Genomic DNA, 12,675 nt, shown 5'->3' with positions numbered 1-12,675 from the left:
ACTAGGGAAAAAAGAAGGTTCAAGTGAATTAAAATTAATAATGAAAGAGGAGACATTATACTACAGAAATGCAAAGGATTGTAAGAGACTATGATGGATGTTTATATCCCAATATAACCTTGAAGAAATGGATAAATTCCTAGAAACATACAATCTATGAAGACTGAATCATGAAACAGAAAATCTGAACAGACCAATAACAAATAAGGAGTTTGAATCAGAAATCAAAAACTTCCCAGCAAAGCAAAGTTGAGGACCAAGTTGGCTTCACTGGTGAATTCCATCAAACGTTTAAAGAAGAATTAACACTAATCCTTCTCAAACTCTTACAAAACATCAAAGAGGAAGCAAAACTCAAACTCATATTACAAGGCCAGCATTACCCTGATACCAAAGCCAGATAAAGACATTACAAGAAAAGATAACTATAGGCTAGTATCCTTGATGAATATAGATGCAAAAATTTTCAACCAAATATTAGCAAACTGACGTTAACAGCACATTAAATGGGTCATACACCATGATCAAGTGGAGTTTATGCATAGGATTCAACATATACAAATCAATTAATGAGGTACACCACTTAATAGAATGAAAGATAAAAATCATACAATCATCTTAGTAGATGCAGAAAAACCATTTGACAAAGTACAGCATCCTTCCATGAGAAAAACTCTCAGCAAATTGGGTATAGAAGGAACATACCGTAACATAATAAAGGCCATATATGGCAAGCCCACAGCTAATGTCATACTCAAAAAGCAAAAAGTTGAAAACTTTTCCTTTAAGATCAGATATAGACAGGGGTGCCCACCATTACCACTCCTATTCAACACAGTAGTGGAAGTCCTAGCCAGAGCAATCAGGCAAGAGAAAGAAATAAAAGGTACCCAGTCAGAAAGGAAGAAGTAAAATTGTTTGTTTGCAGATAGGATCTTATATGATATGATCTCCACCAGAAAAAAAAAAACCTGTTGAAACTAATCAACAAATTTATTAAAGTTGCATGATGCAAAATCAGCACATAAATCAGTTGAATTTATATATAGTAACAATGAAATATATAAAAAAGAAATAAAACAGCCCCATACACAATAGCATCAAAAACAATAAAATAGGAATAAATTTAACCAAGGAGAAGAAAGATCTGTACATTGAAAACTACAAGACTTAGATGAAAGAAATTGAAAAAGATGCAAATAAATAGATATCCTGCATTGATGGATTGGAAGAATTAATATTGTTAAAATGTCCATATTACCCAAAGCCATCTATGGATCCAATGCAATCCCTATCAAAATTTCAATGGTATTTTTCACAGAAATAGAAAAAAGATCCTGAAATTTTAGTGGAACCACAAAAGGACCCAAATAGCCAAAGCAGTCCTGAGAGAGAAGAACAAAGCTGAAGGCATCACACTTCCTGATGTAAAACTATATTACAAAGATACAATAATCAAAACAGGGTGGGTACTGGCATTAAAATAGACACATAGACCAATGAAACAGAATTGGGAGCCTGGTAATAACCCCCTTGTGGACACCAACCAGTATTTGGCAAGGAAGTCGAGAATATTCAGTGGGGGAAGTACAATCTCTTCAGTAAGTGGTGTTGGAAAAACTGGATAACCACATACAGAAGAATGAAATTGGACCCCTATCTTACAACACTTAACTAAAATTAACTCAAATAGATTAAAGACTTAAGCATAAGACTGGAAACCATAAAACTCCTAGATGAAAACAGCTCCTTGACATTGATCTTGGTAATGATTTTTCAGATATGACACCAAAAGCACAAGCAACAAAAGCAAAAATTAATAAGTAGGACTTTATCAAGCTAAGAAAAAGCTTTTGCACAGCAAAAGAAACAATAAATAAAATGAAAAAGCAGCCTTCAAAGTGGGAGAAAATATTTTCAAATTATATATCTGATAAGGGATTGATATCTAAAATGTATAATGAACTCACACAATTGAATAACAAAACATAATTACTATTACTTTTTTGTTGTGAGAACATTTAAGATTTACTCTCCTAGAAACTTTCAACTGTGTAATGCATTATTGTTGATGGTAGTCACCATGGTGTATGTTAGATCCCCAGAACTTATTTGTCTTGTTACTGGCAGATTATCCCCTTTGACCTAACCACTCCAAGCCTTGGTAACCGCCACAGTCTACTCTGTTTCTATGACTTTGGCTGTTTTAGATTTCACATATAAGTGATATCATATAATATTTGTCTTTATCGGACTTACTTCACTTAGCATAAGGCCCTCAAGGTCCATCCATGTTGTTACAAATGGCCCAGTTTTCTTCTTTTTCTATTGAGTGTGTGTGTGTGTGTGTGTGTGTGTGTGTATCATACCTTTTTTCATTCATTTGTTAATGGACACTTAGGTTGTTTCCATATGTTGGCTATTATGAATAGTGCTGCAGTGAACATGATAATACAGATACCTCTTCAAGATAGTGACTTCATTTCCTTCAAATATATACCAGCAGTGGGATTTCTGGATCATACAGTAGTTTTATTTTTAACTTTTTTGAGGAACCTCCATACTGTTTTCCATAGTGGCTGCACCAGTTTATATTTCCACCAGCAGTGCAGGAGGGTTCCCTTTCTCCACATCCTCACCAATACTTGTCTCTTGTCTTTTTGATGAGCCATTCTAATAGTTGTCAGGTGATGTCTCATTGTGGTTTTGATTTGCATTTTCTGATGATAAGTGATGTTGAGCATCTTTTCATATGCTTTTTTGGCCATTTGTATGTCTTTGGAAAAATGTCTATGCAGATTCTCTGCCCATTTGTTAATTGGATTGTTTGGGGTTTTTTTGCTATTTATTAGGTGTAGGAGTTATTTTTATATTCTTGATAGTAACACCTAATCAGATATATGATCTGTAAATATTTTTCTCCAGTTCCCATAGGTTGCTTTTGCACTCTGTTGATTGTGTCCTTTGATGCACAAAGTTTTTAAGTTTGATGTAGTCCCATTTATCTATTTTTGTTTTTGTTGCCTGTGCTTTTGGTGTCATATCTAAGAAAAAAATGCCAAATCAAACAGCATGAAGTTTTTCCCCTGTGTCTTCTTTTAGAGTTTTATAGTTTGGGGTTTTAGGTTTAGGTCTTTAATCCGTTTTGAATTAATTTTTGTGTATGGTATAAGATCAGAGCCCACCCTCATTCTTTTGCAGGTGGGTATCCAGTTTTCCCAACCCTGTTTTTTTTTTTTGTGTGTGGTACGCGGGCCTCCCACTGTTGTGGTCTCTCCCGTTGCGGAGCACAGGCTCCGGACACGCAGGCTCAGCAGCCATGGCTCACGGGCCCAGCTGCTCCGCGGCATGTGGGATCTTCCCGGACCAGGGCACGAACCCGTGTCCCCCGCATCGGCAGGCGGACTCTCAACCACTGCGCCACCAGGGAAGCCCCCAACCCTGTTTTTTGAAGAGACTGTTCTTTCCTCTTTCAGTGGTCTTGGCATCCTTATCAAAGATCATTTGACTATGTACACAAGGGTATTGAAAGGTGTATATTGAAGAAGTCTCCCTTGCACCCTTGTCCGTCATTCCCCCTTACCCCCGTCTCCCGACAAATGTAGTTACTAGTATTAGTTTTGGGGGTTTTTTTGTTTTATTTTGTGGGGGTGAGGGAGGCTAGGTAATCTATTCACATGGTTCATATAACAATAAAATGTACCAAGCTATCCACTGAAAAAATTTGTTTCCACATCTGTCCTACTTCCCTCCTCCTTAGGTATGCCCTCCTCTATAGGGAAGTGTTTTTATTAGTTCCTTTTATAGTTTTCCAGTGTACATGAATCTTTAGTGTTATCCTTCCCCTTTCTTTACACAAAAGGTAGCTAATATGCTGTGTACTCCTTCGGTAGTACCTTTTCTCCCCTCAAACTGGCAACATTTCCTGAAACTCTCTTCATAGCATGAACTTTCTTATTCTTTTTTATAGATGCAGAATATTTTATAGATGCAGAATATTGTGTAATTGTACCATTTTTAATCAATGCCAACCAATTAACTCTTTTGCAGTTATTAAAAACAATGCTGCAGTGAATAACTTGGAATGTGTTATTTCATAACTGGTCAAGTGTATTTGTAGGATGACATTTCAATATTGATGTCTGTAGAGCTTGTACTAACTTATACTCCTACCGGCAGTATGAAATAGTACACAGTTTCATAGTAGGGATATGTTTTGGGTTTTTTTGTGTGTTTTTAATTTTGATCTTCATGGTTTTGTAGCTTGAGGCCAGGGAAGAAATGTTCATATATCATTTTTATTAGCAGTAGTGGTAATATTAGAGCATTTAACAACAGGAACTAAGCAGCAAAGAGACAAATAATGATTTGTATAAAGAACACATAAAATGACAGGTAGCACTAACCTTCTTGCCTTTCTTCCTACAGAGTTCCTGTGAACAAATTTCTATCTAAACATGTTTTCAGTTGCTTTTGGTGCCTAGAAATTTGAATATACATATAGGAATAGTAAAATTGAGAACTGCCACTGTCAGGTTCATGTCATTTTAATGTTTTAGAAATACATGCAAGATTTTACCGATTGATTAAAGGTATTGTTAGGAGTCCATGCTGTTTTTTTTTAAATATGTATTGGGGAAATGGCTTGCCGTATTGTAAGTGTCTTGCATTAGTTGACTAAAATTTGTGATCTCATCACACGCAAAGCTCTTCCTTCTGAGATGCCCTAGCGATTCCCTTTATAAATTTGGTTTGAATTTTATATGTTCCCATAACAACTTTGTAAAGCTCCTTTTGCCCTTACAAGTTTGACAACAGGGTTTTTTTCCAGCAGATACAGAATTATACTTTTTCCCATTCAAATGACAAGACTTGCTTTATTTTAGTTCAAGAGAATTGGTTATAGGTACTGTAAAACAAACCACTTCCCGTTTTCCTTACCCCAGAGCATTCTGAGGCATAAAACTGAATGGCAGTGGTAGCTAATGGACCCATTTCAGTATGCACATGTCTGTTCACTTGCACAGATGTGCAGTGGTTCCTCTTGATAGTGGATCCTGTCCATGTGGTAATACTACTCTGTATTTCTCACAATTGTTCCATTTCTAGCCCACAATCAAAAAGCAGGATGGTTTGATGGCAACAGTGGAACTGTCATCTTCAGCATAAGGTTTGAGAATGACCATTGTGAAGGTAGCAGATTAAACTATACTCTAATGTCATTTAGAGTTTATTAGTATATTATTTAGATGTGCTATATGTGTTCTTTTGGCCGTTCATTAAAACTATCTCATTAACTGAGTAATAATTAATTCCTCCTCTATTCTCAGTTTCCAGTAGTACTTGCCAGAAGCTTAAATCACCAAAGTGTTTTTCACTAAAATATTTTTTTTTCTTATAGCACAAGGGTTACAAAGAAGAAAAGAGAAATGTTATATGCTTTTGAAAATAATGTAATAGGTTTGGATGCTACTTTTTTTGTAGATATTAAAAACATTTTTTTAATTGAATGAAAGATTCTTTAAATTCTGTAGTGCTTTGCAATTTCCAAAAGTTTTCCTGCCATAACAAAATACCACAGACTGGGTGACTTAAACAACAGAAATTTACCTCCTCATAGTTCTGGAGACTGAGAGTCCAAGATCAAGCTGCCAGTAAGGTTGGTTTCTGGTGAGACCTCTCTTCCCAGCTTATAGATGACCACCTTCTCACTGTGTCCGCACATGGCATTTTCTCTGTGCATGCACACCACTGGTGTCTTTTTATAAGGACACCAGTCCTATTGGATTAGGGCTCTCTTATGACCTCATTTAAATTTAATTACCTCCTTGAAGGATCTATCTCCAAATACAACCACATTAAGGGTTCAGTCTTCAAAATGTAAATTTTGGGGGAACACAATTCAGTCCACAGTAGTAATCCATAATGTCCAACAATGAGCAAAGAGGTATCCTAGGAGAGATATCCTAGGAGTAATACTTTGATAGAGACTTAGAACAGGCAACTGAAACATTTGTTGTCTAAAACTGGGGGAGGTAAAGGCATGAAGGGCTGGCTTACACGTCTTCACAAGTGTGTGCTCGCACTCAACATGCGGTAAGGACACCCCATGTGGGTGTGACCAAGGGAGGGTCTTCAACAGATAGATTCCTTCACTTTTCAGAAGAATCTGGGGAAGAGGAGGTGGGAGAAGATGCTGGTATGACTATACAGTTTCCCCCACAACACCTCAACTTCCTTTTATTCCTACCTGATTCAGTGGTTCCAGGACCAGGGCTGCAGTTGCAGGGGCCAGAAGCAGGGGTGATTTCTAAGCAAGAAACCTTAACTGTACTTTTAAACTTTTACGTCAGGATTCCTAAAGGCCTAATGTGATAGACTGTGCGTTCACCCCATCTGGCAAACTTGGGGTTAACAGTGAATACAGCTGTATTACCTAGTGGTTGAGATAGACCACTAGTTCTATACCTATGGAATGATACCCTATGTAAATGGGAGTGGGCTGAAGGGGAAGCATTTGCTAGATGGTATTGCTGCTGGCAATCAGGACCAGCCCAGTAGCCAAACCTATTGTCCCTTCCTGTCCCTTCCAAAGGTGGAAAAGTTAAAATTCAATGAGAAATGGAGAGAAGCTCCCAAGACTGAACCAGGAAGAAATAGAAGATATGAACAGACCAAGTAATGAAATTGAATAAGTAATTTTAAAACTCCCAGAATACAGAAGTCCAGAATCAGATGGCTTTACAGGTGAATTCTATGAAACATTTAGAGAAGAGTTAATACCTATCCTTCTCAAACTATTCCAAAAATTGCAGAGGAAGGAACACTTCCAAAGTCGTCCTGTGAGGGCACCATCACCCTGAAACCAAAACCAGACAAAGATATCACAAAAAAAGAAAATTACAGACCAATATCACTGATGAACACAGATACGAAAATCCTCAACAAAATACTAGCCAGTCAAATCCAACAATACATTAAAGGATCATACACCATGATCAAAAGGGATTTGTCTCAGGGATGCAAGGATTTTTCAGTATCCACAAATTAGTCAGTGTGATACAGCACATTAACAAATTGAAGAATAAAAACCATATGATCATCTCAGTAGATGCCAAAAACGATTTTGATAAAATTCAGTATCCATTTATGGTAAAAACTCTCCAGAAAGTGGACATAGAGTGAACGAACATACCTCAACGTAATAAAGGCCAAGTATGACAAACCCACAGCTAACATCATACTCAACGGTGAAAAGCTGAAAGCATTCGCTCTGAGATCAGGAACAAGACAAGGATGTCCTTCTTGCCGCTTTTATTCAACATAGTTTTGGAAGTCTTAGCCACAGCAATCAGAGAAGAAAAAGAAATAAAAGGAATCCAAACTGGAAAGGAAGTAAAACTGTCACTGTTTGTTTGTGTTTTTTTTTTTTGGCTGTGTTGGGTCTTAGTTGATGCACTCAGGCTTTCTCTAGTTACGGCAAGTGGGGGCTACTCTTGGTTGCGGTGCATGGGCGTCTCATTGCGGTGGCTTCTCTTGTTGCAGAGCATGGGCTCTAGGTACATGGGCTTCAGTAGTTGTGACACATGGGCTCAGTAGTTGTGACTCGCATGTTCTAGAGCACAGGCTCAGTAGTTGTGGTGCACAGGATTAGTTGCTCCATGGCATGTGGGATCTTCCCAGACCAGGGATCAAACCCGTGTCCCCTGCATTGGCAGGCAGATTCTTAACCACTGCGCCACCAGGGAAGTCCCAAAACTGTCACTGTCTGCAGATGACATGATACTGTACATAGCAAGTCCTAAAGGCTACCCGAGAAGTACTAGAGCTCAGTAATGAATTTGGTAAAGTATCAGGATACAAAATTAATATACAGAAATCTCTTGCATTTCTATACACTAACAACAAAGTATCAGAAAGAGAGATTAAGGAAATAATCCATTTACCATCACATCAAAAAGAATGGATGCTACTTTTAATGCTTTTAGTTTGATACTGAGTGAATTGGTTAAAGTTTTAAGGTTGGTAGGATCATGCAGAGCAAGCATGGACTGATAAGAAACAATAGGATCTGGAGACCAAGGCTTCAGAACATATAAAATAACAGACAATTGGCAGTGTCAAGCGTAAGCTGTTCTGGAAACAGAGGGTTGGGCCAGGGATAGTGGCCCTAGGATAACCGTGAGTTCTGCTGGTGTGTGGGATGAAGTCAGGCCATATAAGTTATGTGAATTGTTGTAGGTAGGTAGGTAGGTGGAATCTTCAGGTTTAGTGGGAAAGATCAGTAAATGCTCAAGTTAGGTGACATTAAGTTAAGAATATTATTCACAGGACAAACCTGTGTAACCAAAGACATTTAAAATATCACTCGTGCCCCAGAGTGCCTTACAGTGACTGAGCCAGTCATCTGGTGTGTCTGGGTGCCTGGGGTGTATTAACCAGCAAGAGTCCTGCCAAATTGCCTGTCAGTTAATACAGCAGAACATTTGAAGATTCATACTGTTCATATAAATAGAGAAAAGGCAGGCCTTACAGTAAACTAATTTACTCCTGATGTTGCCAGATACTGCCCTCCATATTTAGTGATGCTCCACATAATTGCCAAAACCTTTCCAAGAAAGCTTAATGTGAGGGGGTAAACATTAGATACCAATACCGAAAGATTTTACTGAGGAGGAGAGGTTGTTCAGGTAGAAAGTAGAACGTATGTGAGGGTTGGAACTATTTAAAAATATGTGTATGACTTTCTACAATGAAAGTTCCCTTGAACATTTCATCTTTCTCCACTTTTCGTTTAGACTAGTTTTTTTGTAATTGGTGAGGGTCCTCAGGTTCATTTGTTTGAATAACAGCTATGTTATGGTTTTTGCAATACCATCAGCCCTGTGTATCCTTTGGGGACTGGTTCCAGGAGACCCGCTGATACCAACATCTGTCTATACTCAGGTCCCCTGTATAAAATGATGTAGGATGAATACAGTTGAGTTTCACAGCCCTGGATACGGGAAGGTCGACGGTACAGTTGTGGTAGTTGACTACTTTTCCTGCCCTCTTAACGTCCTTTGATCACTAGTAAAGAGTACACAATGAATTTAGAACCCAAACTTGACTTTGGATAAAGTTTACTAATGCCCTGAATTTACTTCTAAATTTAATTGATTATTTTTAAAACATCACCAGGTTTGTTTTTTAGTAAGTCCATTTTTCTGATAAATGAGGCAAGAGTCTAGGATAACTTATACAGTCATGATATAGAAAAATTACGTTCTCTCTGTTGTGTTTGTTACCACTAGAGATTTTTTTCCCCCATGAAAAGTATAGGGAGGCCAGTAATCTCTTTCTTTGATTCAGATTTTAAAATTGTGAAAGAAGCTTGGTACAAAATCATTACAGACCTATATTTGGAAGTGAAAATATTTTATGACTAGGAAAAAGAGGTTTATATTCACTTGTCTTTTGTTCAGTAGCTATTGTGTATTTATCTTTGAATTTCCAATTTGCTGTCATAAACATTTTTAAGTTTATATGCTATTTGCCAAATTTTCACTAAAATGAATTTCTCAATATTTGGGAACTTTAAATACAAAGAATTTCTGTATGCTTTTCTTATGTTCATTCTTTAAAAAGCAAATCCAACAACTGAAAAAAAGTTTTTCCTTATTTCTTTATGTATAAAAATTTCTGAAATGATTTTTTTGTGTAAACTTCTTGTGAGGTCAGGAACTATTAGGATCATATTTCAGATGTAGAAAGGACCTTTGTAATTAATCGTGATGGTTTATTAAAATCTATAATCCTATTAAAAATTGCACACTAGGTTTTGAAGTACTATTATGAAGTAATATGTTATAAGGACTAGATATCTCTTAAAAATGTAAGTTTAATCTTTAGTTTGTATTTTTTCGAATACTAATTTTAGTTTTTTCATTGACTTGATTAATTACAAATTCAGTTACAAATTAATTATTTATGTGGTTCTTTATCATTGCATTCTTTTTTAACTAGTAATATTTGTTAGAGCAGTTGTAGTTTTATAGACAAATTGAGTGGGCGGTGCAGAGAGTTCTTCCTGTGTCCTCCCTCTTCCTACAGTTTCTGCTATTATTAACATATTGCATTAGTGTGGTACATTTGTTACAGATTATGAGCCAATATTGATACATTATTATTAACTGAAGACCACAGTATATATGGTTCACTGCTTGTGTTGTATATTCTGTGGGTTTTGACAATGTGTAATGACATGTATCCACCATTTTCCTCAAACCCAGAGGTTGCTTCCTCAGCCATGTCCAGTCTACTAATCAGCCCATCAAAGACATTCTTCATTTTTCTTACCATGTTTTGATCTCTAGCATTTCTTTTTACTTTTTTCTTAGAATTTTCCATCTCTCTGTTTACATTGCCCATCTGTTCCTGCCTGCTGTCTGCTTTATCCATTAGAGCTCTGAGCATATTTATCATAGTTGTTTTAAATTCCCAGTTGGATAAATCCAGCATCCCTGCCGTGTCTGGTTTGGATGCTTGCTCTGTCTCTTCAAGTTGTGTTTTTTGCCTTTTGTAATTTTTTTCTTGGTAGCCAGACGTGATGTACCCAGTGAAAGGAACTGCTGTAAACAGGCCTTTAGAGATGTGGCAGTGAGATGTGGGGAGGGAAGCCTTCTGTATTCCTATGATTAGGTCTCCGTTTGTTAGTGAGCCTATGGCTCTGGACTGTGAACTTGACAAATGTTTCTCGGGTTTCTTTCTCCCTTCCTAGGTGGGACAGGATGGCTGGAGTGGGCTGGAGTTGGGTGTTTCCCTTCCTTGGGTCAGTTAGGCTCTGGTTAACTAGTTTCTCCTGAGGGCAGGCCTTATTAAGAACAGACTGCTTTGGGTATTTCAAATTGTTGAAATTCATTTCTCCTCCCCCTACCAGAAGCCAGAGGGGATTCTTCTCTCATATTTACTGTGGAAACCTGGTTGAGCTCCTAGAGGAAATCTCACAATATTGTGGGGATCCCCCTATGACTGGGACCCCGTGGAGTTTTTAACTCTCAGAGTTGTCCACGCTGAGATTTTCCTACCCTCGCACTGATTCGCATGCAGTTTCCACTTGTGAGTCTCTGTTTCAATCAGCTGCAGCTCCCTGTGTTCTCCTGTTGATCTCTCCAATCTTGGGGGCATTGCTTTGCTCTGTGTTCTCTGCAAGGGAAGCCAACTAACCCTTTTTATGGTATGTTGAAACATACATTTGAAATGAAATCTTTTATTTCACCTTAGAAAAAAAAGGCTTTGAAAAAACTTACTATTAGAATATGGTTAATTGTAAAGACCTAGAAAATACCGAGAATTCCTAGCAGATTTTTACTTTAGAATATAGGGATCACAATACAATAGGAGCTAAATTATTGAGTCTTTACCCTTTACCACACACAGTTCTAGATGCTTACAAGCCATTAATTTATTTAATCCTCACAGAAATCTTGTTATGTAAGGTATTTTTATTATCCTCATTTTATAGGTGAGGAAGCCAAGGGTTAGAGAAATTACAAAACTTTCCCAAGGTTTTACAAACTAGCACGTGGCAGAGCTGGGATTTGACCACCATATTTCCTTGTGAGCTCACACTTTAAAATGAGAGCTAGATTTGGAGGAAAGGATACTTTGTAAATGATTAGTTTTTTTTTTTAAGTTTTTAAGTCATTGATTATACTAATAGTACCCCCTCCCCCCCTCCTTTGGAGGAGTGGGTATGTTTGTGAAATCAAAGAAAGGGTTTCTTTTTCAGTTTTAAGAATTACTAATTTCACTGGTTTCTGGAAAGTAATTGAGGGTATAAAATAGTGTAACTTGACCCCCAAGTAAATTGCTTACATAGAATTCAGAGTTATCTATTCAGACTGACCAGCATTTAAGATTTCCTTGTTTAGTCTTTAGTTTTCAATTAAAGCAGCTTCCCCTCCTTACCCCGTTATGTCCTAAAGCCCTCTAATGTTTTACATGATACATTTAAGTGTGTGAATAATAACACAATGTACTTTATCTGATTTATGTAATCAAAAGGTTTTACAAATTTCAACACTGATAGTCTTATTACCAGATAAGGAATAGATAGATGTTTAACTCTAAAACACCCCCTTATAAAACAGAAGTGATTCAGCCGAGTGTACAGTAAGGCTACCTTCCTGCCTGTGCTTCCACGTTGTCACTCAAGTACAGACCACTTCCCCAGGAGAGTTTGTTTGGGTTTGTCTTGTTAGTTCTTGCCTTAAGGAAGTACACTTGGTTTTCTCCTTCATAGGTTACATTAGGGAAAACCTCTTCTTTTTTAAGCAGTTTGAAACTATGGTAATAGAATGTGGCGTTAATGGGTTTTCTTTGTAACCTCCAAACAGAGCAACATTTTGCAGATGTCGTACTTAGTGAAGAATTTCTCAACCTGGGCATTGAACAAGTGTGCAGCTTAATCTCGAGTGACAAACTTACCATTTCTTCAGAAGAGAAGGTAAGTGTATTTTTCTTTTCCCAGTGTACAGTGATATAGTATTTTTCCTTTCTTTCACTTTGTTTTGTAACTTTTTGACCCTGTATGTATAGTGACAGCCAGTGATCTTTGATCTGGAAGTTGAGAAACTCAGCTAGTTGACTTGTTGGTTGTGTAAATAACTGTGTTCTCACTCCTTAGGAGCTTCC

At 37.3% G+C, this 12,675-nt stretch overlaps 1 protein-coding gene across 2 annotated transcripts in view; it reads left to right on the top strand.

Moving 5' to 3' along the window:
• The window catches only part of KLHL2 (kelch like family member 2), a gene marked incomplete at both ends in the record, with an annotated part of 125,576 nt that overhangs the window by 86,787 nt on the left and 26,114 nt on the right, over positions 1-12,675 (top strand). For both annotated transcript variants that reach the window (XM_079718362.1, XM_079718363.1), the window contains one exon: positions 12,378-12,487. In XM_079718362.1, the coding sequence (XP_079574488.1) occupies positions 12,378-12,487 (110 nt within the window). The remainder of the gene's footprint in view (positions 1-12,377; positions 12,488-12,675) is intronic.

The sequence above is a fragment of the Hyperoodon ampullatus genome (assembly GCF_949752795.1).
Source record: "Hyperoodon ampullatus genome assembly, chromosome: 1".
Classification (NCBI taxonomy): Eukaryota; Metazoa; Chordata; class Mammalia; order Artiodactyla; family Ziphiidae; genus Hyperoodon; species Hyperoodon ampullatus.
This window is presented reverse-complemented; position numbering and strand designations above follow the sequence as displayed.